At 31.8% G+C, this 27844-nt stretch overlaps 4 protein-coding genes across 6 annotated transcripts; 3 read left to right on the forward strand and 1 right to left on the reverse strand.

The window, feature by feature from the left end:
* Positions 1-200: 200 nt before the first annotated feature.
* LOC114194498 (B3 domain-containing protein Os11g0197600-like) lies at positions 201-4068 on the reverse strand. The gene is made up of 7 exons (XM_028084763.1): positions 3909-4068; positions 3559-3787; positions 2507-3050; positions 2112-2287; positions 1200-1689; positions 770-939; positions 201-624 (listed from the first exon to the last, which is right to left on the reverse strand). Exons 2-7 carry the CDS (start codon positions 3643-3645, stop codon positions 310-312), a joined length of 1782 nt encoding a protein of 593 aa, XP_027940564.1. The 5' UTR covers positions 3646-3787; positions 3909-4068; the 3' UTR covers positions 201-309.
* Positions 4069-6553: 2485 nt separating this feature from the next.
* Positions 6554-10839, forward strand: LOC114193592 (GPN-loop GTPase 3-like). 3 transcript variants are annotated; one of them, XM_028083463.1, is made up of 10 exons: positions 6554-6816; positions 8141-8200; positions 8312-8420; positions 8514-8595; positions 8721-8806; positions 9124-9227; positions 9359-9489; positions 9573-9666; positions 10123-10178; positions 10495-10839. In XM_028083463.1, exons 2-10 carry the CDS (start codon positions 8156-8158, stop codon positions 10589-10591), a joined length of 804 nt encoding a protein of 267 aa, XP_027939264.1. In that variant the 5' UTR covers positions 6554-6816; positions 8141-8155; the 3' UTR covers positions 10592-10839. The 3 variants fall into 3 exon arrangements, with proteins under 3 accessions (XP_027939264.1, XP_027939262.1, XP_027939263.1); XM_028083461.1 differs by having other exon boundaries at positions 6565-6816; positions 7998-8200; XM_028083462.1 differs by having other exon boundaries at positions 6565-6816; positions 8001-8200.
* A 1189-nt stretch (positions 10840-12028) lies between these two features.
* Positions 12029-14195, forward strand: LOC114193246. Its single transcript, XM_028082968.1, has 3 exons — positions 12029-12253; positions 12350-12661; positions 13208-14195. The coding sequence occupies exons 1-3, from the start codon at positions 12158-12160 to the stop codon at positions 13955-13957; spliced, it is 1158 nt and encodes a 385-aa protein (XP_027938769.1). The 5' UTR covers positions 12029-12157; the 3' UTR covers positions 13958-14195.
* A 6865-nt stretch (positions 14196-21060) lies between these two features.
* On the forward strand, positions 21061-27583 carry LOC114194424 (nucleobase-ascorbate transporter 3). Its single transcript, XM_028084619.1, has 14 exons — positions 21061-21387; positions 21786-21883; positions 21990-22166; positions 24858-24958; positions 25073-25148; positions 25343-25402; positions 25484-25668; positions 25764-25860; positions 26071-26157; positions 26271-26329; positions 26437-26528; positions 26618-26695; positions 26785-26945; positions 27091-27583. Exons 1-14 carry the CDS (start codon positions 21234-21236, stop codon positions 27307-27309), a joined length of 1644 nt encoding a protein of 547 aa, XP_027940420.1. The 5' UTR covers positions 21061-21233; the 3' UTR covers positions 27310-27583.
* The last annotated feature ends 261 nt before the right edge of the window (positions 27584-27844 follow it).

Genomic DNA, 27844 nt, shown 5'->3' on the forward strand with positions numbered 1-27844 from the left:
ATTGAAATCAACAAAAAAAATTAAATTTTTACTATTTACTTTTAATTGGAAAGTATTGCAACTGATAATTTAAATAAAATTTATTTATTTCAAGTGTATTTACGATTTTGTAAGATTATACGTAGAATTTAATTGGTAAATACTATGTAGGATCTTACTATTTAAATCTCTCGATTTGAACTAAAATAGAACCACACACATATCAAAGAGGATGAAATTACTGAAATATGTACATAAAACAAAAGATGTTTGAGACTCTCAAAACAAACATCCTCAGTGAAGATTGATTCTGAGAAACAGAAAAGAAGGTTAGCATGAAGATGGAAGGATAGATAACCTGTCAGGTTTCAAGTGACCATTTTGATGTTCAGGCCCTTCCTTTCCGACCCCAGATATGTACACCTGCATCTCACATTGAGTAACCAATTCAAAAATGCACGTGTCTCCAAAATTTATGTCATTGTCACGAACAAAGGCCATCCAACCCCCACAGAAGGTATGAACTGTTCGCCCTTTTGCATCTGGAACAGAGTTCACAGTCCAACATTCACCTCTTGAATTACGAAGTATGACTTCAGTTTTGTAAGTTGGGAGATGTGCAGCTGAGAACTGGTATGGGATTTTCTACAATGTAACACCAATTAAATAACTTAACATTCATATTAAATATATATATATATATATATATATATATATATATAGAGAGAGAGAGAGAGAGAGAGATAAATAAAATGTAAATATGGATACTAAATGGTTGTGCATAACTCACCAGAGTGTATGAGCCACTGACATTGAACATTTTCATGATTTTAACAAAACTGGGAAAAGGGGAACTAAAAGCTTGAGCTACTCTTTGTTCATCGAGTGCAAACAACATTCTCAAACCAGATTTAGCCTGTGAGCTAAGTTCATCTTCAACCCGATGTCTCCTAGGATTAGCTGTCATTGTTTAGAGTTTAAAACATAAGTCATAATTTGGAAGTTACAAACCTTAATAGAAGGAAAGTATTCAATGTTTATTCTTTAAATAGTAAAGTGAAACAATTCCAATTCTCAAGGAATTGAGTTATGCTGTTTTCCTTTTTATTTTCTGAAAAATGAAAGAATTTCATAGAAATTTGTTGCAAAATAAGATATAAATCGAAATGGAATTAGAATGTGAGTGGATCACAAATTGGGCAAACAAAGAAAAAACTTACCCAACTTTTTATGGGCAGCTTTGGACTGAGAGCACAGGCCCATCTTCTTAGAAGTATTTGAAGCTCTGCCAGATTTCTTAAGGTCAATGGATAAAACAGTTTCTTGACCAATCTTGGGCCATTTTTTATCTGATAGATCAACTTTTCTTATGGACTTTGAGTTTACTTTAGCATTCATTGGCATATATCTGGTAGTTCCAGCATGTCCTGCATTCGCTCTTCCAACCTGGTCGTCTAGATCATCTTTTCCAACCCCAGCAATGTGAACACGTAATTCACACTCTTGCACAAGCTCAAAAATACAGATATCTCCAATCTTAATGTTATTACCACGAACGAAAGCCATCCATCCTCCACAAAGTGTGTGACTAGTATGCACTCTAGTTGTTGGCACAGAATTAACAGTCCAATGCTCTCCTTTCAAATTATGAAGAATAATCTTTATCTTGCAATTGGGAAGGTGTGCCATTGAAAACTGATATGGGATATTCTGCATTACAATATTTGTAAAACAGCATCAGCAAGAAATTGATCCGCGTACACACGCAGGGAGAAGCAAAAATAACTACTTCAAGGTTAATGGCAGGCACAGTGAATAAGAAAATAGATAATGCTAGGTGTGGGAAAATCACTCCAAGATGCATTTAAGTGCAAGGAAAATAATAGTTCCAATCGACCAAGGTTGACATTCACTAATTCGGATTTGTATGGATGAAAATTTCAATGAGGGCATCTTTTAATAATATACATCTGAAATGCTTTTCATCCTATGTTTATGAATGATGAAGGACTTTCAAGGAAAAAAGATAATATATATCAGTTCAATTTCTCAAGCCAATGAAGCACCACGAAAGTAACTTAACAGTTAGTGTAGAGTCATAAAACAACACTATTTGGAAACTAACAACTCACCAGAGTATATGAACCACTGACATTGAAGCTTTTCATGATTCTAACAAAATACGGAAAATTGGAAGTAAAAGACTGAGCAACTTTTTTCTCATCTTGTGCTGATACATTTGATAATGAAACTCCACCAAGAAAATAATGACCATCTTCCTTTCCACTTCTGTACAGGATGGCAGCCCCTGCATTGCATTGAACAATTCCAGCGATCATGAGTTTATGACTTTGTCAATATACTGTATTTTAGACGGCATTTTCACATATCAAACTTAAAGGAACAAGTACTAAAGAAAAGTATACTGTTGCATATAATTAATGATTTTAATGAAAAATAAGTTTTTTTAGACGGGCATAGAAACTCATTTTGTGTGAGAAACAGAATTTGATCAAATTAACTGTACCTTCATTTCGATTGTCCATGTGAAAAGGCACAAGGTTATTACTAGCCAAACAAGCTTTAGAGGTTTCTTCAGTTTCTCTGAACATTCTAATCGGTCTTACTACCTCATACCGCAATAGTTCTTTACCAACAAACCCTGGTTCAAGTTCCCGGTTGTCATATTTACAACCTCTCCTTTTCTTTGCAACACCATCAAATGCAATATCCAAAGAAGAACTCTCCTTCGCGTCTCTTTTCTGTCCAACAATTTCCTCAAAGTCACTCGAACTTTGACTACATTCAGACGTAAATGCTGCCTCTTTCTCACATGCATCCTTATCAAATACTTGGACAGTAAAATGCAAGTGACCTTCGTATCTGAAAACCAAGAGGTCACCACATTCTAGACTATGATCCACCACAAATGACGACCATCCGTGATGGAAGAAAAGATCATTGTCCTGCTTAAGTAATTGCACTGTCCATACATTTCCACTGGGACCAGTCAATGAAAATGAGCCGTGCGTCCTTCCCTCCATCCGACACACAAATCCATCTGGAATTTTCTGCATAAAAAATAACTTACTTTTAAACAAAAATATTCCAACAAGCAATTTATCATAAACATTATTCAAGAGCGACATCAAATATTTCTCAAGCCCTCTTTAAGACACGGCAACCCTAGAACATGAATAGGATAATCCAACTAAGAGTGTTGTGAAAAATAAAATTACCGTTGTCGTTCTTCTAGACAACTGATAACAAACAGTGCCTTTCAGGACAAAAAAGTTAAGAACTTTATGTTATCCAGAATTTTCTTTAAAGAAAAAGCACAGTTGTTCCTATTTAAACACACTTTAGCTTGTTATTGTTGCAGCAGCAGAATGATGCTTATTCATAATACATTGTGCAGAAAAGGAAAACTAGTACCATAGGTTGTAAAACCTAAGTTTCAGATTGAATCTCCTGGTTTCATTCAGAAGGGTAGTTAAATATATTAGTTTGAGAACAGGAAGCTAGGTCTACGGACACAGCAGAGAGTGAGAAAGATAGAGAGAGAAATCGGAGAGTTACCAGTCTGTGAGAGCTGAAGGCAGAGGAATAAACCTCATAAAAATGAGGCTTTCTCAAATTTAACTTCCCCCCACAGTCACACCCCATCAATCAAACCCTATTCCTCTCTTTCTCTCTCGATTTTGATTCTGACAACGAAGTTTGAGTAATGCGTTGGCACTTCTCAACATCAACAACCCCAAAGCCTCTGATTTTACTCTTATTTCGTTTTCTGGATAATCACTTGGTCCTGATCATCGCCAAATCGCACATCAAAAGTGAGAGAAATGTGAGCAATTAACGAAATTGAAAAACAATCAAAATAATAATAATGATAAAGAAAAGAAAGAGAGGGAGTGAGAAGAAGGTACCTTTGGGTAGAGTAGAAGTTGTGATCTGTGGAACAAGCTTGGTGTGAAATTTGTAATGTTAATTTCTCTCTTCTTTGTCGTTTTCCTTTGGGTCTCATTCTATGCTTCTGCAACAAATTGAGTTTATCATGTCACGTGGGCGCGTGCAAATTTACATCCATGGGAACGACGCCGTCTCTGTTGGCCAAAGGGCGTGAGACCTTGATTCTCAATCGAGCGGAGTGCGAGTAAGATAGTTATGATGTGCTATTATACACTTTTTTATATATATTTTTTTAATGTTGTTTCTTTTGTCATTTAACTAGCACATATCCAGATAATTTTTGTTTGTTTTATATTTATATATTATAAATAAATATTTTAATTAATGATTTATTAATTATTTAATTTTGTTATAAAAATATTTCAAAAGAATCATAGTGGCCACTCTTAACTAACATACAAAGCATTATCAAGACAAAAGAGTCATAAACACATCATATTAGAAATTAAATGAAAAAACATGAGTTGAAAAAGAATTGAACATGAATGTGTGCACTTTTTTTTGAAGTTGTTATCTATTTTTTCAAGTTATTATTTATTAATACAATATCGATAGATGATAAATTTAAAAAATATATATTTAAAAATAAAGTATATTTGTAAAGGGAATAGTAAGAATTAATTGTTTTTTTCTTATGAAAAAGTATGCATTATAAATATCATACAGCTAGTATTTTTATCGTACACCAAAATTATTTCAATTTAATAAAAAAAATATTTGTCATCATCCAATTTTATCCAGATAAATAAATTATATTTTTAAAAACTAAAAAATAAAAAATAAATAAAAATGGTTGAAATAGAATTTATAAAAAGAAAATTAAAACTTTAAAAGGACATTAATTGGTTAAGTTAATTGGAATTTAAAATAGAATAAAAAAATAATTTTGGTCTATCTTTTCCCCCAACTTTTTTAAAAAAGAAGTTAACTCATTTTCATCCACGGACCCTATTTTTCTATTCACACCACCCATTTTTCTAAGCCAATTTATTTTTTCTTCAACACACACCCCAGTATTTTTCTATTACACTTCCTTTTCCACCAACATTTTTTATCCATTACCAACCTGCTACTTGGCAACCCTTTTCTACCTCTACCAATTAACCTCACTCACCACACACCTCGTTGGGAATAAATCCATAAGAGGCAATGATTGGAGTGATCGATATAGCTGCATAATTATGACAAAAGAAATTATCAAAGAAATATATTATGTGAAAAAAAAAATAAGGGACATTCACCCTCAATAAAAGATTATTGAGAATAGTCTAAATGTAAATCAAAAGTCTCACATTTAATATAATAAACAAAGTTAAATATTATATAAAAATATTGACTCATAACATTATTATCTTCAAGTTTTGAGAATAAAATTAGTGTTAAATACCTAATATCATATAGTCATATAAAAGTTTTTGTATGAGTATAACTAAACCATATAAAATATAAGGTTAAAATATTTCGTTGGTCATCGTTTTTTATCAAAATCTCAATTTGGTCCTCATATTTTTATTAGTATAAATTAGGTCGACATTTTTGTAAATTAGTATCAATTAGGTCATTTCTGTTAGCATAGAACTAATACCGTTAAGTAGGTACCACGTGTCAGCTCTTCGTTTTTTTATTTCTTTTTTGAATTTTTTTAAGTTTTTAAAATATTTTAAAAAAAAGTTATGCCACGTTTGTAGTGTGTCACGTGTCAATCTAATATGGTGACACGTGTCAAATTATTGTATGAATCTCAATTTGGTCCTCATATTTATTAATTTGATTTGATTTTAGTCCCAAATTTAAAAAAAAATTAATTTCATGTGCTACAAATTTAGACCAAATTTAATTTTTATATAAATGTAATGATGATACTTTTATTACATTATATTTCATTTACATATTTTTAACAATATTTAATTTATTTAAATTTATATTTTACATTAAACTTTATTTAAATTTTATTTTAAAATTATAAATATATAGATTAATAAATTTATATTCGAAATATTTGTATAACATTCTATATGAACAATATTTTAGAGTTGGCTTAAAATAAAAATTTAATAAATTCAAATGTAAAATTTTAAAACAATTTTATAACAAATTAAAATAAAAATATTTAAAATTTTAATATTAAATACAATTAATATTATTAAAATATTTAATAAAAATATCAATTTTAATAAAAATAATCATAACATTATATAAAAGTAAAATTTGATATAAATTTGGAGTGCCTGAAATTGAAATTTTTTTAAAAATATTGGGACTCAAATCAAATAAAATTAACAAAATATGAGGACCAAATTGAGATTTATACAATATTTTGATACGTGTCACCAATATTACATTTACGCGTGGTACATTACATATATGAGACATGACATAAATATTTTTTAATAAAAAATTAAAAAAAAATTAAAAAAATTAAAAAAATTAAAAAAATTAAAAACAAATGAAGAGCTGATACGTGATACTGGATGAGTTTTATAATAACCTAATCGATATTAATTTATAAAAATATTAACCTAATTAAAATTAATAAAATACGAGAATCAAATATTTTGGTAAAAAACGATGACGAATCTAAGTATTTTAAACAAAATATAAACCCATCTCAGATACTTACGCGGGAGACACTTCGAGACCTAAACCTCCTCACTGACCACTGATCACTTTCTTTTTTTTCTTTTGAAAGCTGCTTCCAGCAACAGCGTCAACGGAGACCCAATCACCATCATCTAGGAATCACTACGCCAACGTTTTCCAAAGCTCATTTCTGTGTCGCTACAAGGTTGTCTCCTTGCAGTCTCGGCTCACCAGTGATTGGAGTTTGCAACCTTCTCTGTGTCATCCATTTCTAGAGTTAGAAAGGTGAACCAATGGTTTCTCATTCACAGTAATCACCCCATATGATGCCATTTCCTCTTTCTTTTCTTTTTCTTTTCTTTTTGGATTCATGGTTGGAATGATTGGGTCTGATTTGGGTCCTGATAATATTCTTGTTTTTTCCACTGATTTCCCTTTCGATATGGGTTTGAATTGTTGACGCCTTGTATGTGCCTATGGCGCTTGGGGCAGAGGCGATTCTGGGTTTGTCTATGAATGCGATGTTCATGTTTGGTGATTGAGGTTTTCTTGTTTTCTTAAGAAACTCTGTTTGGGTCAGGTCATCTGTTAATTCTATAATTGTCGGTGAAATTATGTAGTCTGATAGATGGTTTGATTTTATATGGATTCTTGGAGGTTTTGTATAAATGTGTAACAATAGATAATGGCCAGATCAGTGAAATGTGTAGTTGAGTTTGTTTTGTTTCTTGTTCCGGATTTTTGATTCGTATTGGATTGAGTGTGTGAGTTTACTGTGATCATAGTTGATGCATTTCTCTGCCGTTGCCCAGGATTATGATAATGTCTATTTTGTATTTAATTTGTTGCATTGCTCCTTATGCCTCTCTGCTTTATTACTGTGGTTTTACATAGTTTTCTAAAATAAATTATAATAACAAATAAACTATAGTGACTCTCAAAATTATATTTTATTTTAAAGTATTTTTTATTTTTATCGAGATAGGGATCCTAGGCCATTTAGGTTGCGACAACCATCTAACAAAAGATGCACCATAAACTATTAAAAAAGCTTACATATCCTTTGTATAATTTTTCATAAAAACACACAGAAATAATTAATTTTAAAATTACATGACATAATTTGAAGATGTAAATTGTAAATTTAATATTCATAAAACACACATAAATAAATAATGAATTTTTATTTTATTTTTCATTATTATTTTCCGTATAAGTGGCACTCACGCCATCTAATTCATTAAAAAAAAATCAACTAACACGCTTCTCACGGGTTTTGTTAACATCATCCAAATTCATTAACTCATTTATTTGCATTTTACTAAACTTAATTTGTTTCTTAGCACTGCAATCGATCAGAAAACCCAAACACTGAACCACAAAGTGGAAATGAAGCGATTTTTTTTTTTCTTTTTTATATTTTACTCTTTTTTGCGTTTGATATTTGGTATGTTCATGTTTTGTAGTAGTGTGTGGTGTATGGCCTACAGTGATGTGGTGAATTTGTTTTTGGCCATTGCGGTTTGGTGTACTGCTTACATTGCTGTTGCAGTTCTCGCTTCCTTTCAAGCAGTCAATTACCTCTGTACTTTCTGAAACCTCCTTGCAGTTTCATAAGGTTACCATGGGTTATGCACAACTTGTGATAGGTCCTGCTGGTAGTGGCAAGGTAACTCTATTGCTTTCACAAAATTTGCTGAGTTAAACCACATACCAAGGTTTTAAATATGCTATTTAGCAATAATGCAATTATCTGTGTGTCTTGTTTTTGTGCAATCAGTCTACCTATTGCTCGAGTTTGTATGAACACTGTGTGGCTTCGCGGAGAACGATTCATGTTGTGAACCTTGATCCTGCTGCTGAAAATTTTGACTATCCTGTTGCAATGGGTAAATAAAGTGTTATTATGTGGTTATTTCTTTTGAGGGTTTGGATTTTTGTTATCCTTGGAGCTTTACTTTTCTGGGCTGCGATGCTGGCAGATATTAGGGAACTCATTTCTCTGGATGATGTTATGGAGGAACTTGGATTGGGTCCTAATGGTGGCCTTGTTTACTGCATGGAGTATCCTTTTTCCTCAATTATGTTTAGCAGTATAGTTTCTCTCCATGAGTACCCATGTTAGCTTTTTGCTGTTTTAAAATTTTGATTTTGATTTAAAATTTGGTTGCCTTAATAATTATATTTAGGCACCTTGAGGATAACCTGGATGATTGGCTCACGGAGGAATTGGACAATTATTTAGATGATGATTACTTGGTTTTTGATTGCCCTGGTATTCACGATCTCTTCTCTGCCTCTATTGTTATTTATTTATGTTTTAGTAGCGAAAGTTTGATGTTTGAAGTTTTTGGAGGATATTGTGATTATGAGGTGGTGATAATATTGTTATAGTTATAAAATGCAATAACATATATGGAAGGCTAGAAATCAGAAGGGGTGGTATAATGAACTATAGTTTTGTTCTTTTAAAACAGATCGGTAGTATGGCCGTTTCTGTAATGTTGAAGTCTATATTACGATTGTTTATCATGATTTTTGGTTGGCTTGACAAGTTGTGATAAATCAGCTTTGCCTTGTGATGTTTTGCAGGTCAGATAGAACTTTATTCACATGTTCCAGTGCTTAAGAATTTTGTGGAACATCTGAAACGGAAAAATTTTACTGTTTGTGCTGTTTACTTACTTGATTCCCAGGTTTGTGGTAGTTTGCTGAAATCATATTTTCTTTTAAGCTTTTGGATTTCTCGTATTTCTTTAGGCTTCTAGCTGTTGTTTATTTGTACTATCGTGTTTGTTGACTGGTGGTGATTGTAAATTGTTTCCAGTTCATGACAGATGTGACCAAATTTATAAGTGGATGCATGGCATGCCTTTCTGCAATGGTTCAACTTGAACTACCTCATGTTAATATCCTCTCAAAGATGGACCTTGTGACTAACAAGAAAGATCTTGATGAGTAATCACTGTCACTGAATTTTCTTTCCCAAATTTGTTTTCATATTTTCGTTCATTCAAGTTTTAATATACTTTTACTCTTAGTTTTTTGGATCCAGAGCCCACCTTTTTACTGTCTGAATTGAATCAACGGATGGGTCCTCGGTATGCAAAGTTGAATAAAGCTTTGATTGAATTGGTAGGTCGTCTATGATTTTATGGAAGTTATGTCATTTTCCTCCTTTCCCAATAATATTATAAGTTAATATAATGTGTACATGTTGGTTTTCAATGTTAAACCGTTTATTAATGTCTGGGTTATATACCATGTCATGTTATATTTTCACAATTTGATAACAAGTTACACTTCCATCATATGCGTGCTGGTTTTGTGTAGAATGTTGGACTACTTCCAAGGAACATAGAATATAGATAACTATATTATTAGAATTGCTATAGAATGAAGTATAGTGGATTTTTGTAGACGACAGTGTCAATTCTAAATAAGCAACCATGAATTGTCATTGAATTTCTGGGCAATATTATTGAACTGATGTTCCTTTTCTAAATATCATATTTTTTCTGAGTGCAATCATACTCATGAGGTTCAGATAGGCCACCTCAGTTTTTTTAACTATTTCCTCTTTCTGAACAGGTTAATAACTATAGCATGGTGAGTTTTATACCACTAGACTTGAGGAAGGAAAAAAGGTATGTTTCTCTCTTTTCCTTGCATATCCTAGCTACGGTTCATTTCTTGAATAATCTTATATCTATATAGTTGGCATATAGCGGATATAATTGTGCATCATAGACTGCTATTGGATATCTACCATGGGTGTGATGCTGAAATATTAAATCTGAATGGTATGAACTGAAACAGGTGTAAATTATTTCTGTGGTAAAAAGAAAAAAGATAGAATAACATAAATTAAACTATTATAGTTGAAGATAACACCAAGATGGTCCTAGTTTATACCTGATTTCCTATTTTTTTATACTTTTTGTTGGATTCTTGTATCTACAGTATACAATATGTACTGGGCCAAATTGACAACTGCATCCAGTATGGAGAAGATGCAGATGTGAAGGTTAAGGATTTTGATCCTGAGGAAGATGAGTAGCAAATGCATGTTTTTTTGTATTTTGTTTTACATGAACATGATGGTGAATGAAGCTCACTTACATTGTTAATACACTGCCTCATTGGAAAGTTTGAGGTTGTTGTTTGGTTGTAACATGAAAAGTATTTGGTTACCACTACTTCAGATATAGCTTTCTATAAAAAAAAGGTGTGTCAAAGTAGACAATTAGGGATGACAATGGTTATAATTTGGATAAGGTATATATGAAAATAACAATTTTAATCTCATGTTTTAAGTCAATAGACATTTATCAATTTAAAACAATACTACAAAGGTGCACTGCTGAATGTATTCATACATGTGTTTGTTAACAATTTTGGGATATTCTTTCTGCTTAATGTTAATACTATGATACACCACAGTTGGATTAATCTTCAAGAAGTAATTGGATTTAATAATTAGTCTTTATTTTAAGCTAATATAGGTGTCTTTAGTGAACTGAGTAAAAAGTTAGAAGCATATTTTTGTTTCTTTTACTTTTGTGTCTGAAAATATAGAGATAAATTTTGATAGTTTTTTGTTAGAACGACACATGATAGAAATTATATTTTCAAAACTTTTAAAAATTCATGATGAGAAAACTATCAAAAGATGGTAAAAAAATGAATAAAAAATCAGGGGTAACAGACATATTGAACTTAATTTATTTTGTTAAATAAACAAAAACACTACCTTACATTTTAATAGAATACTTCTGTTTTTCTAATATATTGAAGCATATTGTAATCTCATTTCAAATTATTTTATTTTTCTAAATATTTTTGTTTAAATTAAATAATTCAATTAAATTATAGTTTTCTCTTTTAAGATAAAGCATTGCAATTATTAGAGATGTAAAATGTTATTTCCATGTCAAACAATTATTAATAATTAAAAAATTTTAATATTGAAGATTGTTTTTAATCAATTTTGTATATGGAATCACTACACAAATAAAACTACATACACGTATACGCTTAAAAAACTGATTAAGAATTTAACTATAAGTGAACTAGGGAATCAATATGGTGAATTTTACTCAGACTTTTAATTATCTTTTGGTATTAAATATATTTTTACACTAGTCAAATAAATAGATTTGTATTTATAGTCATTATCTCTAAATTTGTTTCAATTTTAATAAAAAAATACTTGTATTAGTTAAGATTTATACTCAAATTTTGTAAAGTATGCGTAAAAGTAATATATATAAAGAAAAAAAAATCATATTTTCTGTTGAATTTGTTTGTGTAATTTTTATCGAATAATAAAATATACTGATGCATATAATTTTTTAATATAATTTAAATGTCAAAATTAATAATTTAAAAAAATATAATATAGGAACAACACAAAAAAAAAAATCAACTTCCAACAAAGAATCTAAATTCAAAAAAAAAATTTAAATATATAATAGGAATGAATCAGGAATGAAAATTTATTTAAAAAACCATATACTAGGTCTCAGAAATTCAATTCAACTTCATCCTCAGCAGTTCCCAACACGACATCACGACACCTCTGCTTTCATCGGAGATCGGAGTTACCCAACGTTTGGCATCGAGGATGATCAAAGCTCGTTTCCCTTTCCCCTTCTTCATCATACTTCTCCTTCAATTCACAGCTTTTGCATCTTCTTCCAACCTCACCCTCATTCTCCAGGTACTCTCTCTCTCTCTCACACACACACACACTCCACTTTTTCATTCTCCAATTTCTGAATTCGCTTATTCACTTTCACGATTCGTGGAAACCAAGGATGTTCTGAGGGCGGTGTCGGCGAAACAGAAGTGGGATTCGAACGACGTGAGAGTGGCCAATTTGGATGTTGCAAAGGTCAGATTCGGAACTTCCCGGAGCTACGAGTTCCGAATCGGATTCGGCACTGGTAACTTCACCCTCAAATTTGCCGACAAAGTTGCCACGTGGAACAAGTTCAGAACACCCTTTCCCGATTTACCCTCTCTCGTTCATCGTCTCGGTTCCTTCCCATTCCTTCCCACACTCAAATTAGAAGGTCCCTTTTCATTACGTGTTGATGCCCTTCATCACCTTTCTCTATCCCTTCCCGTAAGTAATTTTTTTTCCTCTTTTTCAGTTCAGATCTCAGTATGCTACGTCCTAAAGTTTTCTTCTTTCATTTGGAACTTGTAGTTTGTTTTACTCTGATTGCTGAAACTCTTATCCACGAACAAACAAAAAACTTACGCATGAAAAGTACTGAGAGGAGTAATATCAGCCGTATTGTTAAAATAGATGATTAATATTAAAATTAGTTATAACAATCTTGACCCATCTAAGTATGGACATATGGTCAAGATTCACTTCAATCACCATTCATGTATCCACTTCAGTGTTTTTTTTTTTTTTGCTAACAGCCTAACATAAAATCTTTCGTCTGTAGCTAGTCATGTCTCAAAAGTTGAAGATATTTTACTATTATTTTTGTTTTATGTAGTTCTGCACTTAGTTCAGTTGGCAAATTTGATGATTATCCTGCTATTGTTAAATGATTTTTTTTTTCTGAGCAATATATGATATGTTCTAGTTAATTCCTATGAATAACGAGTGGTATTGATATTTCAATAAAATCTGAGTCCTGTCTCTGTCTGGCAGATGAATGTTTCGTACACTGGTTTGAAACAAATCCTTGTTGGTGAGGGTATTACAGTAGAAGTTAAAGGAGCTCAAGAAATCTCTCTTTTTTACTCTTCTGATATCGATCTACCAATGAATGGAAGTGCCATTTGTAGTGGAGGGAAGAGTGACATTTGGCCCTTTCTGCATTCAACTTGCATGGCTCTGATTCCTATTCGCATATCAGGGTCTGCATCTTTGGTTGCTTATAGAGCTCGAAATCCTTATGCACACATAGCAACTACATTGATTTCAGAGGATGTGATTGAGCTGCTTCCAGAAAAATGTTACCATGGTCGTATGTTTAAAAAGCGAGCATGTCCAATTGATTCCTTAAGTTTGAAATTAAGTATGTTGGAGAAAGTTTTGAGGAGTCTTCTTGGTCGTAACATACTTCAAGGTCAGCTTTTTGGCCTTCTCAAAGCAAATATTAAAGCATCAGCTGTTGTAAAGTTCCACATAGAATTAGAAAGAGACATAAGGAATAATGTCACTCTTAATCGTACGATTCCTGATTGGAGAACAAAGCCTGGTTTTGAAAGGTTTTTGTTTGAGATACTGGCCAGAGTTGAGGAAAACAGGCTCAAGCCTCTTTTAATCACGAAGGTAAAACCTTTTACTGGATCTGTTTCGGTTTCGTGGGCCAATTTGATGTCGAATATGTCATATACAAAGTTGAGACCCGTTTTTCTTCCTCCAGAACCTCTTACACTGGATGTGAAATGGTAGGAGAAACCAAGTTATGATATCTTTTTTAACGAGTTTCTAGATCATGTTTGTAGATTCTTCTGCTGATCTTGTTATATGCAAGAGTTCACCAATTCTTGTAAAATATTACACTCATGATTGGTCCTGTAAATACCAACATAGGATAGGAGAAAGAAGTGATTTTACACAATTTATACAGTCTTCCATTATATGAACTTAATTCTTTAATTGGTACCTCTGATGAAGCAGTCTGGACTAAGGTGGTGTGCTACACTGCTTATGCTAAGTGGCTGCGCTTCTAATGTGCTTTATGCAGGATTATAAATATAATCTGCAAAAACTTAGTTATCCTTAGTGTAAATGTCACTGTTGACATAATGAAATTTTTAGGAAAGTCTTGTAACCATGGATTTTGGTCTTGTGCTTTTTTTCTCTCCCTGGGTCTTTACGTCTGATCTAAGAACTTCATAGTATCTTTCCCGGTTGGCTCGAACACAATGAACAGTACATAAAAACCTTAAAATAGACCCAAATTCAATGGCACGAGCAGTTGCAATTATGCACCTTCAATACCAGCATGATTACCTTCTAATGACACAGCTCAATTTCTGAAATTTTAGTTCCCAGATTTGGGAATACTATACAATCCATACCATTCAAGTTGACCTCTATTCAACTTCGTACTTGCCACCCACCCTTTACTGATCTTGTTGATCATTGTTTGGTAATTTAATGACACTATCTAAGGGATTGCTATGCTTAGTGACTTCATCCCTGCAAGAATCTGCATTAACAAAGCTCCAAAACACCAACCAAGTATACCATAATGGAAATCCAACATTTCTTAACATTTTGAGTCATTTGTGATAGAGTCATTAGACTTAAAGGTTAGAACACTCTCAGAATGCAAAAAACCATGCTCGAGTCTCTATAGCCCCTCTAATTGTCATGAAAATAGCCGAATGATCCAGATATGCTCCAATCTGCTGAAGATGTGAAATTTTATCAGTAATTCCTATCATTCTTCTCAGAGAGAATAAAAGTGGTTATACAAAGGATTAGGAACTAAAAAGCCTAACCTAAATTGGATCTCTGATAGAAACTAAGAATGAATTGAATAACTAGGTATGCATTATTTGATGGATGATGCAGTAAAACTGTGATGAGCGTATAGCTCTATAGCAACAAAGTAACTCCAGAGTCACAGACTCCTCCAGAGAGTAACTCTCCTCTCAAAACAGGCCAACAATCCCCGATCTTCAGGCCCATATTTTGGGCCTAACTACCCCATCTATAGTCGTTCCATGTTGAGTACAACAATTCCCCATCTTCAGGCCCATATTTTGGGCCTAACTACCCCCATCTATTGTCTTTCCTTGTTGAGTAACAGGCCCATGCTCACTTCTCAACGTATGGCCCCTGTTAGAAGTTCTATCAATGTCTGCCAAGTCCAAATGCTTCAAAGGACTCAAAAAGCAAACATTGACCAAAATAAATACTGAGAAGTTCTTTTTATACTCAACCACCTTAAGTAAACAAAAGGTATGACTCAGATAAATGGAACATGAAATTAAAACAAACCCCTTGATGTTGGGTTCTTAGTTTATTGGTTCTGTTACATAGGTTTGGACTGAGCAGAAGGTGTTCACAAATATGTTGTTAAGTACCATTTGAGGCTAGAGAATTACTAATTAAAAGAAATATGAATCTGGGTTGTACTATTTATTAAAAAGAAGTAATAGGACAAACAACAGGTTTGGATACTTCAATATCCACACAATGCAGTTAATGTATATATTTTTATACAAAATTATAATGCATTTTGAAAATTTTGTATAAAATATATATTATTGATTTCCAGACATAATAATAATGTGTCCATGCATATAAGCAGAGTTGTGAGTATGGATGCCACTGCTGGTACATAACTGTACGTACCACCCAAACTTCAATCCCATACTTAAAACTCATCCAAACAACCAAATAATAAGGTATGACTGAAAGCAGCTAATTGGGGCCCTTCATCAAACTGGTCTGAATGAAATTAAAAATAAAAATAAAATTAGAGTGTGTTTCTTAAATAGGTCTTACTTTATACATAGAGTAATAGTTTTATAGACATAGTAATAGTGAACTATTTTTTTAGCATCTTTGCATGTACTTCAGATGTGAGAAAAGTCTAAATTGTTTATGAGTCTGAAAGATTTTTAATTGTATAATAATCTGAAAAGTTATTTTGAAATGTGCAATCTAAAATTCTCTCCTTATACCTCAGAAAATGTTCTACCAATGATCTTTGAAGATGTTCTAACACTGATCCTTTAAAATTGTATCTAAATCACACTATTTGATAATTTGTGTGGTGTTTGGTTGAATTCAAACTCTGAATTCAGATCAGAGATGTGTAATAAAGAAATGAGAAATAGCAGTGAATGGTTAAGGTCGGTGGCTATATCTTATGGCAATAACATTGCAAATCTCAAAATAATAAAAAATTGAAGAGAGTATATAGTGATTTGGTAGTACACAGATAACTGGGTATGAATGAAGCATTTCCAAGGATCACATGGCTCATACGTGATCTTTCATATTTTAAATCCTTCACAGACTGTTTCTGTCTCATTTCACTTCCTTCTCTGTCCTCATTCTGCTAATCAAATTACTATTGCATGTGCATGCTCTTCTCTTCTGATTTTAACTGTTATATAGGATTTTCTGTAAACTGCACAACTCTGAGCAGTAAAAAGTAATTCAAAATCAATGATTTTGAATTATATTCAACCTGATATTACACCTAACATTCACATTTTTGACCACTCATTTTTGTAAGCTTTATAAACATGTTTGGTACAAGGTGAATGTAAAACTTCTAAAATAGAACACACACACACACATATATATATATAATATTGAGAGATATGATGGAATAACTATAAGAAAATAAGTTTTAGTATAATTTAATAATTTAGGTCTAAATTAATTTCACAATTAGTTTCTGGTGTGAGAATTATTTCTCACTTATATACTTTTTTATATTTTTCTTATTTAATCAATTTAAAATGTAGTTTTTTCTCAGTATATTAATGAAGACTTTAATAGTAATAATTTAGAATTGTTCAGTATTCATTGAGATGATTATTTGAATTTGTGTTTATTAATTAAATTGAAAATAAATATACTATTTTATCATGTCACTAACATTCCATAACAATATTGTGGCAAAAAAATGTTAAAATAAATTGTAATATTATAGAGATGATATAATTGAAATATATATTGTGTTGCTAAACTTGTTCTTGCCTTCGATTTCAACTATCTTATGTTTTCTTTTTTATATTTTGGATTGATATTCAGGTTCACATCTAATTGTAATTATTTTTATATAACTATCTTTATTCTACATTATTTGAAAATTATTGTAAATTACGATCAAAAATTTGTTAAATATAAAATATATTGATTAAAGTGTACGAAGGGTGGATTTTCTTAGTGAGGATAAGTTAGACCTTTTAAATGATGACACACTCATATACAAATCAAATAAATTGTCATGAATAAAATGTTTTTATAAGAAAATGCATTGTCCATCTATCACTACAACATAAAGAAGATATTACTTCTGATAAACATAAAATACAAAAAAAAAAACATATTTATTTAAATGATTATATTGTAGAAAATAAAATTTAGAATATTAAATAAATATTCAAATAAAAGGTAATCCCAATATAAAGAAAGGATGAAAATTTTAATGAAAATAACATTAAATCTGAGTCATACACAAAAAAGTGTCTTGTAATTATTTTAATATTAAGCATTTGGGGGATAATGTTAATAATAAAAAATAAACCTTAAATGCTAACAGCAGAGGAATATGTGACCAATTGTTACACCTTATCCTAATTTTTAAATATTAAAGTGGAAGTGACAAAATTATAAAGTAAAATATAAGAATAATACCTATTTATTCTAAGGATTTTATTTATAAGTTATCAGCTTTTTGTAAGATCTTATCACTGTATTCAAATAAAACTCAAAGTTATTATTTTTGCTTAAACAAGTTAATCTAATCATATAATTTGGATGGACACTTAATCATGAATATGGACAAAGTAGTTCATTATCGAGAAATTGAAGATCTTGGGTTGTACATGTGGGAGAAGATTATAAGAGAAAAAAATTTCACAAAAAGAAAAAGAGATAAGATAAGAGAATGATTAAAGTTGCACGAATGATGTATGATGAAATGTTCTTTTGTGAATTCTTACATCATATTATATCATACTTTCATTGATTGCTGTTTTTTCATTTAGATGTGAAAAGCTTTTGAGATCAAATCTTTTGAAAAAGTGCTTTTAATTATTTATATTGTATTAATGCGTGGTTCAATTTATTTGTTTATTTATATTAAAATCTTGATTAAGATTCCAATTAGTGGATTAATAGGACAAAACTCATATAATTAGCATCAACTACACTTATTCTTACTTTGAAAAGTAAGGCACAACTAAAAAAGTTTAATTAAGAGGTTGGTAATCAAAATATTAAAATCTAATTATTTATTAAAAAATAAAAAATATTTGGATGCAATATTTATAAGATTAGTAAAGTAAAATTTAAAAAAAAGATTATAGTATGAAAAACTTTTCTTAAAATACTTACCAGAAATAAAAGTTTTGGTTTTTAGAGAATATTGTAAAAAAGAAAAAGAAATATTTACATCAAGACTATAATCATTATTACTTGGGTGAGGTTGCTTTAGTGCGTACATTAATCATTGAAAGTTGAATAAATCAGAATATATAAAAATTATTACTTTGGTAGATAGCCTTTAATTAACTCAAAAGTTTCATGACATGCAAAAATGGAATGATGAATAAAAATGAACATGAAAATAAAAATGTAAATTGGATAAATAATTTTTGTGAGTAGTACTTTTTTACTCTCATTTTTAGATTATTTATTAATTTTATAAGATTAAAAAATAACTAACTATGATGATTTATGACTAATTATGAATATTCTAATTATTTATAAAAATACTTTAAAACATATAGAATAGTAAACAGTTGTATTCTATTTTGACCTACAAGTGAATATTACTTTCAACTCTCACAATCAGTAATTTACATAAACAAACTACAATGCAACAAAAAAAGTTCTTCTCACAAGTTACTCTAAATCACTTAAAGGAAAAATAAAAAATAAAAAATCATGATGACATGTTTTACATAACTTTTTTAGTGATGCCAAATAAATTTGTATAATATTTTTAAAACATTTAATAATATTATATTTTTTAATAGTGTGAGTAATTTTTAAATATTTTTTTTCACTCAATTAGGAATTATAATTATAAGTATTTGTGTGTATGTATAAATAATCACTAAAAAAATTTAATGTACACTATTATGAATTATATATTATATTAACTACAGCACGATAACTTTATATAAATTTTTAATTGGAATAAAAATATATATAATTTGGTGTCAATTTTAATAAATAGATAATCAAATAACCCCTATTATGATATTTTAAAAATATATTTTAAACTGACACAAAAAAAGAAAAAATACATTCTGTGTTATTTTGATGCATGCTAATGATATATTAAAAAATATTAAATTATTCTAATATTTTATAATTAACATGGTATACATGGTATGATATGAAGATAGTAAAGGATGTTTTTCATAATGCATTGCCGCACTATATTGCTACTTTGAATTCCAAGTAAATGAGGTAAATTTATTTTTATATTAAGATATGTTATATACATATAATAGTATTTTATAGTCTGCACTCATTTGTTTATTTTATCAAGCTCTATAACTGTACATGAATTATATATATATATATATATATATATATATATATATATATATATATATATATATATTCAAATTTTAAATATTTTTATGTACTATTTTAAATAAAAATCTAAAAACGAATAAAAAATATTTTTATTAATATCAATATATATGAAATAAATTACATAATATCTTAAAATATACATTTTAATAAGTACTTAATATTTCAATATATATATATATATATATATATATATATATATATATTTGAATATAAACAGTCATAAATTAATGTCCTACTAAACAAATTATATTTAATAATATTATTGAATTGAATATATTTATGTACCATTTTTTTAGTTTAATAATTATTAAATATATAGAAAGTCATACATTTAATAAACATATTGTAGATAACATTATGAATGATAAATAATATAATATATTTACTAACTACAATAACTAATATATTATCTAAAAAAAAAAACTCTTTAGTTATACACTTCTGAAAATAACTCATTATTGCCAACAGGTGCAATATTAATGTCTGTTTGTTTTTCAATCTTGTAACTTCTAACAACATTAAATGCTAAAGTAGTTCTGAATTTGAAATCTTCAACAGTAATAATCTTTTCATCTATCCTAGTTATTAAAGGAAGGATGTAAAATAATTTCACTTAATAATTGAATAGGGTGAATTATAGACTAAAGATTAATCACTCAACTGTTTCAAACAACTAAAACTTCTTGAAAGTGTAACTGTAGTTTTTATTGCTCACCACATTTTTTTATGCTTATCTGTTTTTTTGTTGTTGACTGGTTTTGTGCAATTGTCAAAAGAGCAAAAAGATGTGGACCATAACAGTTTATGCATCATCATATGCATGAGTTTAGTAACAGTTTCATATTCACTACAGAAAAAGACATTGTATCCGAAGAATGAAGAAAAAGAAAAAGAAGAACACTGTGCATTTGAATTGAAAGATTAAAATGTGTCACAAAATGGCAAACGGTAAATTTTGAATTTTGGAGAAGTGTTTCAATGCAAAGTGCGTGTAATGTGAAGAGGTTTGAACATCCTCGAAGACTGTAAAAATTCACTGCAATCCACGTGTTCATTCAACCCATTCTCTCATTAATAATCTCAAACCAAACAAGAAAGAAGAAGAGAAAAATACTTCCCCCAGAACACGACAACAATAAAACGCAACCTTAGTAACTCCTTCCTCACTATTTCCTTGTACTTTTCTGGAAAAAAACAACTCTTTACTTAATTATTCTAATAAGCTTATAACTCCTTTTTTTCGAAATCAGAAAAAGACTCTGTCTTCAATACATTTTACTTTCTTTCCTTTGTTTCAAAGACACCCCTTTCATTCAGCATAAAAAAAGACCACACTTTCATTTCACAGCTTTTCTTTTCATTACCCACAAACTGAAACAAATTATTCTCACAAAGACTCTCTTTTTCTTTGAAAAAAAAGATGGGTGAGGAGCACCACCATGCACCGCCACCAGTTCAGGCGCCTCCGGCTGGTCCACCACCACCGAATCTTGCACTTTCTAGAGGTCCAGTGTGGAATCCAGCTGAACAACTCTTGCAGCTTCACTATTGCATCCACTCAAATCCTTCTTGGCGTTAGTATCTCTCACTTTTTTTTCCACCCTTTTTGATTTATTTTTTGTGTTACAAGATGAAAAAAGAGAGGATACCCTTGATGTCAACAGAAGTTAGGAAATAGGAATCTCTTCATGTAAAAGTTCCTTTTTTTTTTTACTCAGTTTTGTGTCTCTATCATAAATAAAACAATTTTATGTAACTTGGTATGTTTGCAGATTGCTTTATGTTAACCTTTATTCCACTCTGATTTTATTCTCTTAAGAAAAAAAGGTCCTTTGTTTTTTTCTCTTGTCAGTTTTGAGAATCTTTTAGGTGAAAAGTTTATTAATTTAATTCTGGGATTCAATCTTATGATGATATTGATGCATGTCTCTTAAAGTTTTCACCTTTTTGATTGCATAAAAAAAATTGATAGCGGAGGCGCTTCTACTGGGTTTTCAGCACTACATTGTGATGCTTGGAACAACTGTTCTGATTGCAACCACGCTGGTTCCTGCAATGGGTGGGAACCATGTAAGTGAAATTTATAATATAAAGATTGTATTATAGTACTTACTGTTCTTGTTTTTGTTGTATAAATTATGGTATAAGTATATGAAACTTTGCTATTTTTGGACAGGGTGACAAGGCCCATGTTATTCAGTCATTGTTATTTATGTCTGGGGTGAACACACTGCTTCAGACTTTGTTTGGATCAAGGCTTCCAACTGTGATGGGTGGATCATTTGCTTTTTTACTCCCAGTGTTGTCCATTATAAACGATTACACAGACAGAACATTCCCTTCTGAGCATGAGGTTTGTATATGATTATATTGGTAGTAGCTTTTAACTTGCAACTTTTAATGATATACTTATGTTGATTTCAAATATTCTAGGATATTCAGAAATTTGAATCTTACCTTTATTTGAAAGAAAATGAATGCTAACTACTTCTTTAAGATTCATTATTCAAGATTCTAGGGTGAAAAATTTACATTGGAATGTGTGACTTTTTATTTTTATTGTTACCTATGTTCCTCCAAATTGGTTTCCAAGAAAAACTTTCTATCTATTGATTTTTCTAAGTAGTGGGTAAATCCTTGACTCTTCTTTTTACTTGATTGCCAATGTCTTCTCTTTGTTTCAAGCATTATGCTTGACTTTCTTCAACTGTTTGTTCTGAGATTTTGTTGTTTTTCCCTTAACTGAACACTTTTGCACTACAGTTTTGGTGGTGTATGCGCTAGGTTACTGATAGATCAAACTGATAATTCTATCTACTCTACTCTCTAGTGCTATAGAAAATAGTTTTCTCTCTTCCTCCATTCCATAAAATGGTTTCTTTATACACCACCAGAAAAAAGAAAATTTAACAATAATGAACATTTGCAAATAACTGTTGCGGACAGCTACAGCAATTCTGGCTCGAAGTTCAAGTGAGTTTGACCTAAATTGCTAAATTGCGCTCATATTTATAGGTGAATTCACTGTGAAGCCTGAAGATTAAATACCCAAGGCATTTGGGAAAATCACTGCTTTAGAGGAAAATCTTATTGGAAAACTGATCTTTCTGTTTTTTTAATTGAATCCAATTATGGAATCCCTAATCTCCCCGACAACGAAACATCTTTTTCTAATAGTAGACCATCTTTCCGAAATTAGCGCCAAATATGTTTCTATACCTGAGTGAATGAGTGGATGAACATCAATGGCTCTCTCTCAGCTTGACTATGCGGAACCACTGACTTATGACGGATTATGTCACTAACAATTTCTCCCACTGGGGAAAAGACCTTGTCCTCTCAATGTGATAGTGTATGAATTTCATCCCACCCACTTCTCACAAGTCATGTTTTCAGAAGGAAGGCCCAACTTGTACGTAATGTTGTTGAGCCCAACTTATCGGTAATGTTGTTAGGGCCCAATTGGGACATTGACATGAAATATTCCATTGTGGCCCATGTGTTAAAAACAGAAGCTGAGGGAGTGAGATGGAAGTCCACCTTGATTGTGTTATGTGGCCCTGTATCTAATGTGATGTTTGAGGTTGCTCTGCCACCTAGGGGATAGGAAACCTATTCCTTTTAGTCCGATTCGCCTGCCTCGAAGACTGGCATTAGGCCCCTCCGCTACGGCGATGCTATAAGAAGATAAGCCCTTGGGTGCTAGTACTTACCATTACACAGGTTAGTAGCAGACAACCCTCAATTACATCGACCCTTGCAACAACCAAAAAGCAGTAAGCCTTCTTACAAGGGTAGGGTTTGGATTGGAATGCTTATGGAATGGAAAAAGGGCTAGGACGAAAGGGCCAGCATGAGACATAGGGACTACGGTATATACGTAATAGCCGGACAAGTGCTGGTGATCTAAAAGTGAACAACTCCCAACATAACATAGAGAGAGGATTTAGAAACCTTGGGAAGGCCAAGGTGTTAGACAACACAAGATTGCACAATAAAATGTCTGCTGCCACTTTCAATCTGGATCATGACACAATAATTGTGAAATTAGCAGTGGATGCGAAGTGTGTCGGAACCTGGTGTTCTAGAGAGGCAGATAGGAGGAATGGGTGAGAGGCCACATCTTCAAATAGAATTGGGAATGATGGGTCATTTTTTGTTTAACTGATTAGAGGGAGGAAATGTCCTCTATGACGATGATTTTCATCGGAGACCCTCCTCATGTTAGAGGTGGTGATTTTCTAAGATTGGGTTTTAAACAGAAGCTAGTACAGGGTAGATTTAAAAGCTGGATCGGTGGGGGAGGTGATACTGGGAATTGACAAGAGCACCAAGGAATTGTGACGCCAGTCTTTGAGCTTGGTTTCTCAAGTTTCGCCAAAGTTATGGCTTGAGGAAGTGAAAGGGATTGGTGAGCTTGTACCTCATGGCGGATCTCCGAAGATAGACCTAATACAAAGCAGGTCATTAGGAATGCTGGTGCAAGAATAATTGGCAATGCACTCAAATTTGGTATGGTAAGGTAGTGATTAAAGATCCATTTTGGGCAAGCTTAAACAAAGTGCCTTTAGGATCATTGTAGTGGGACGAAACTAATTGAGTTTAGAGAGCCTGAAGAAGTCCCAGCCATGCCGCAATAAACCTTGTTCTGGAACACCCATCAGTACCAGCTTAAAGCAGGAACCTCCGTATAGAAAGAGGCAATGATGAGCTGCACTTCCTCCAAGGTTCCTTGATAGTTGATGAATTGCAAGATTTTGACCATCCATCCCAAGGGATCGTGGCTGTCAAACTGTGGAACCTCAAGTTTAATATGAGGATGATGCAAGGAGGGTGGTGTTAGTGTTGTATTGGATGGTGTAGTGGTAGTGAAACTAGAGATATAATCCAGAATGGTCTCAACCTTGAGGGGCTTCTTTGTAGTCATCTTAGATTGGCCATGTTGCTAACATTATACTTTGTCTTTTTTGTTGAGCAAATTGTTTTCTCTAACGTGAAAATGGTGAATCAAACTGCTAATGAATTATTACACCGGCGCTTGTAGAGGTTCGTCTACACTATCAGAACAATTCAAGGATCCCTCATTGTTTCTTCTTTCGTCAATATCTTCCTTGGGTTTAGCAAGACATGGGGAAACTTGACAAGGTAAACCTCATGACTTGTTTTCCCTTTTTATTTTAAGTTCATGGTCAATGTTTAAAGTAACATCTTTAGTTATTTTTAATTGTAAATTATTAATTAATCTTCTTATCTGAACAGGCTGTTTAGTCCCATTAGTATTGTACCTGTGGTATGTGTGGTGGGTCTTGGTCTGTTCTCCAGGGGCTTTCCATTGGTAAATATTCCTAATGATCTTCCTTTAATATTATTGTAAAAGACATAAACAGGTTATTTAGTAAATTTTCATGTGATGGCAAATGCTTGATGGACTTTGGGGTGCAGCATAGCTGAGATGTCAAAGTTCATAGTGATGCCTAACATGACCTTATTTGGAAGAATTTGTGAACTCATCTTTCCTCTTCTGTGCAGCTTGCAAATTGTGTGCAAATTGGCTTACCTATGCTCATTCTACTTGTCATAACACAACAGGTTTATATCTTGTCCGAAACAATTTCTTAGATGAGTTTTTTCTTTGATACTAATATGCCCTTTTTCTTTTCTGTATGACAGTATTTGAAGCGTCTTCATCATGCTGCACATCATGTACTTGAGAGGTTTGCTTTACTTCTCTGCATCGCTGTCATATGGGCATTTGCTGCTATCCTTACTGTCGCAGGTGCGTATAATACTGCTAAAGCTCAGACCCGAGTGAGTTGTCGCACTGATAGCTCTTACCTTATGTCTTCTGCTCCATGGTATGTTCACAAAACAATCAGTTCAACAGTTTATTTGAGTTTCAGTGCTGTTTCTGGAACTTTATAACAACAATTAAATTGATTTTTTATTCCAGGATTAAAGTTCCATATCCATTCCAGTGGGGTACCCCCATTTTCAGAGCTAGTCATGTCTTTGGGATGATGGGGGCTGCACTTGTATCTTCTGCTGAGGTCTATCAACTATTCCTTAATTTTTTGAATGCTACATGTAGCTCTAATAATTTATGTTCATTCTCACTTTTGAAGAATTTGACAGCTTTGCCCTGTGGAAAATTATTATTATTATTATTCTTTCTGTATATATGCCATTATTTTCTGTCAATTTTCATCAAATTGATAATCTAATGTGGAGTTTTCTCCTTGATGAAATTTCGAATGCAGTCAACTGGTGCTTTCTTTGCTGCAGCCAGGCTTTCTGGTGCAACACCACCTCCTGCACATGTGCTCAGCCGAAGCATTGGGTTTCAGGTGATTCTTGCTTCTGAACAATTAATTTAGTTGTTCTTTTATATTGTTGCAAAATCTTGATATGCATGTAACACTTATCACTGACTCATGTTTCTCACCCTTCCAAATGGCAGGGTATTGGCATGCTGATTGAAGGCATATTTGGTTCTGTTGTTGGTACTACTGTATCTGTGTAAGAAAGCAGTGTCTTAAGAACTCCACATGTCCCACATGTCATTTTTTTATCTTAGATTAAGAATTGTATGAGTAATAATCTAACAAATTTTTTGACGATTGCAGTGAAAATGTAGGCCTACTTGGTCTAACACATATAGGGAGCCGCAGAGTTGTGCAGATATCATGTGGTTTCATGATCTTCTTCTCTATTTTCGGTACTATATTCCACCTGAAACTCACGTGGCTACTAGATTTTTCTTTCAGTTTTACATTTCTGGTGTAATCAATTTACTTCTTCTTTCAGGGAAATTTGGAGCCTTTTTCGCATCGATTCCCCTACCGATATTTGCTGCTATATACTGTGTTTTGTATGGTATTGTGGGTAGGTGCTGCTGCTATGCTTACATAAATCACAATAAAGTTGACCTGCAGAAGCAGGCCTTATATTTCATTATTGATTTTTTTTTGCAGCTTCTGTTGGGATTTCTTTTATACAGTTTGCAAATACCAACTCCATAAGAAACATCTATGTTCTGGGGATAACCTTGTTTCTAGCTATATCAGTTCAACAATACTTTGTCACTAACACTGCACCAGATGGTCATGGTCCAGTTAAAACAGATGGTGGATGGGTAAGTAACTCTTAAAAATCTCATTTTTCGACATTCAATGTCATTATTAGGCATATCAGCTTTCCTTAATCCATGGTTAAGGTTGTAACTATGTGTTGATTTACGTGATTTTTGATTGATCCTACCTTGTTTTATGTGACAACAGTTTAATGACATTTTGAACACCATATTCTCTTCTGCCCCAACTGTGGCTATAATTGTTGGAACCCTAATTGACAACACACTTGAAGGAAAATCTAAAGCTGTGGACAGAGGACTTCCATGGTGGGGTCCTTTTCAGAATAGAAAGGGAGATGTTAGAAATGATGAGTTCTACCGTTTACCTCTCAGGATAAATGAGTATATGCCCACCAGATTTCTCTGAAGTACTCATATATGCTTCTACTTAACCCCTTCTGTGAGCTTAATTCTCAAAATTTCATGTACAATGAAATGACCTTGTAAAATATGGGTAAACAAATTTTTCCTCCAGTGGTCTCAGAAGCCAAATTTTACCTTGTATAAATGGATTGGAATAGTAATTCTTTGGATAAACTACTCCAGAAAGATGCTCAAATTACTTTTTCTCCTCTTATTTAAAATACTCTTGATTTTTTTACGAGATAAATGAGATGCAGTTTAGTTCTTTATAATGCAAATGAACTTAACAGTACTGAATTATTGCTGATGTGCTTTTTCCTAAGGTCTTAGAATGATGAATAGCTACTTTTGAAACATTTTGTTATTGGTTTCAGTATTTCATGAGGTATGATGAACTGCTAAATACTTCTACTGTTGCTTTTAAAGTTTCATTTGTTTTGTTCTGAGTTTTCAAACTTACTGCTATCTCTGTTGAGGAAAAATCTAATAATTTCACTTCTATAAGAATATAGTTAATTGTAAGATATTCATCTTTCAAG

Source organism: Vigna unguiculata, chromosome 8 (assembly GCF_004118075.2).
Source record: "Vigna unguiculata cultivar IT97K-499-35 chromosome 8, ASM411807v1, whole genome shotgun sequence".
Classification (NCBI taxonomy): Eukaryota; Viridiplantae; Streptophyta; class Magnoliopsida; order Fabales; family Fabaceae; genus Vigna; species Vigna unguiculata.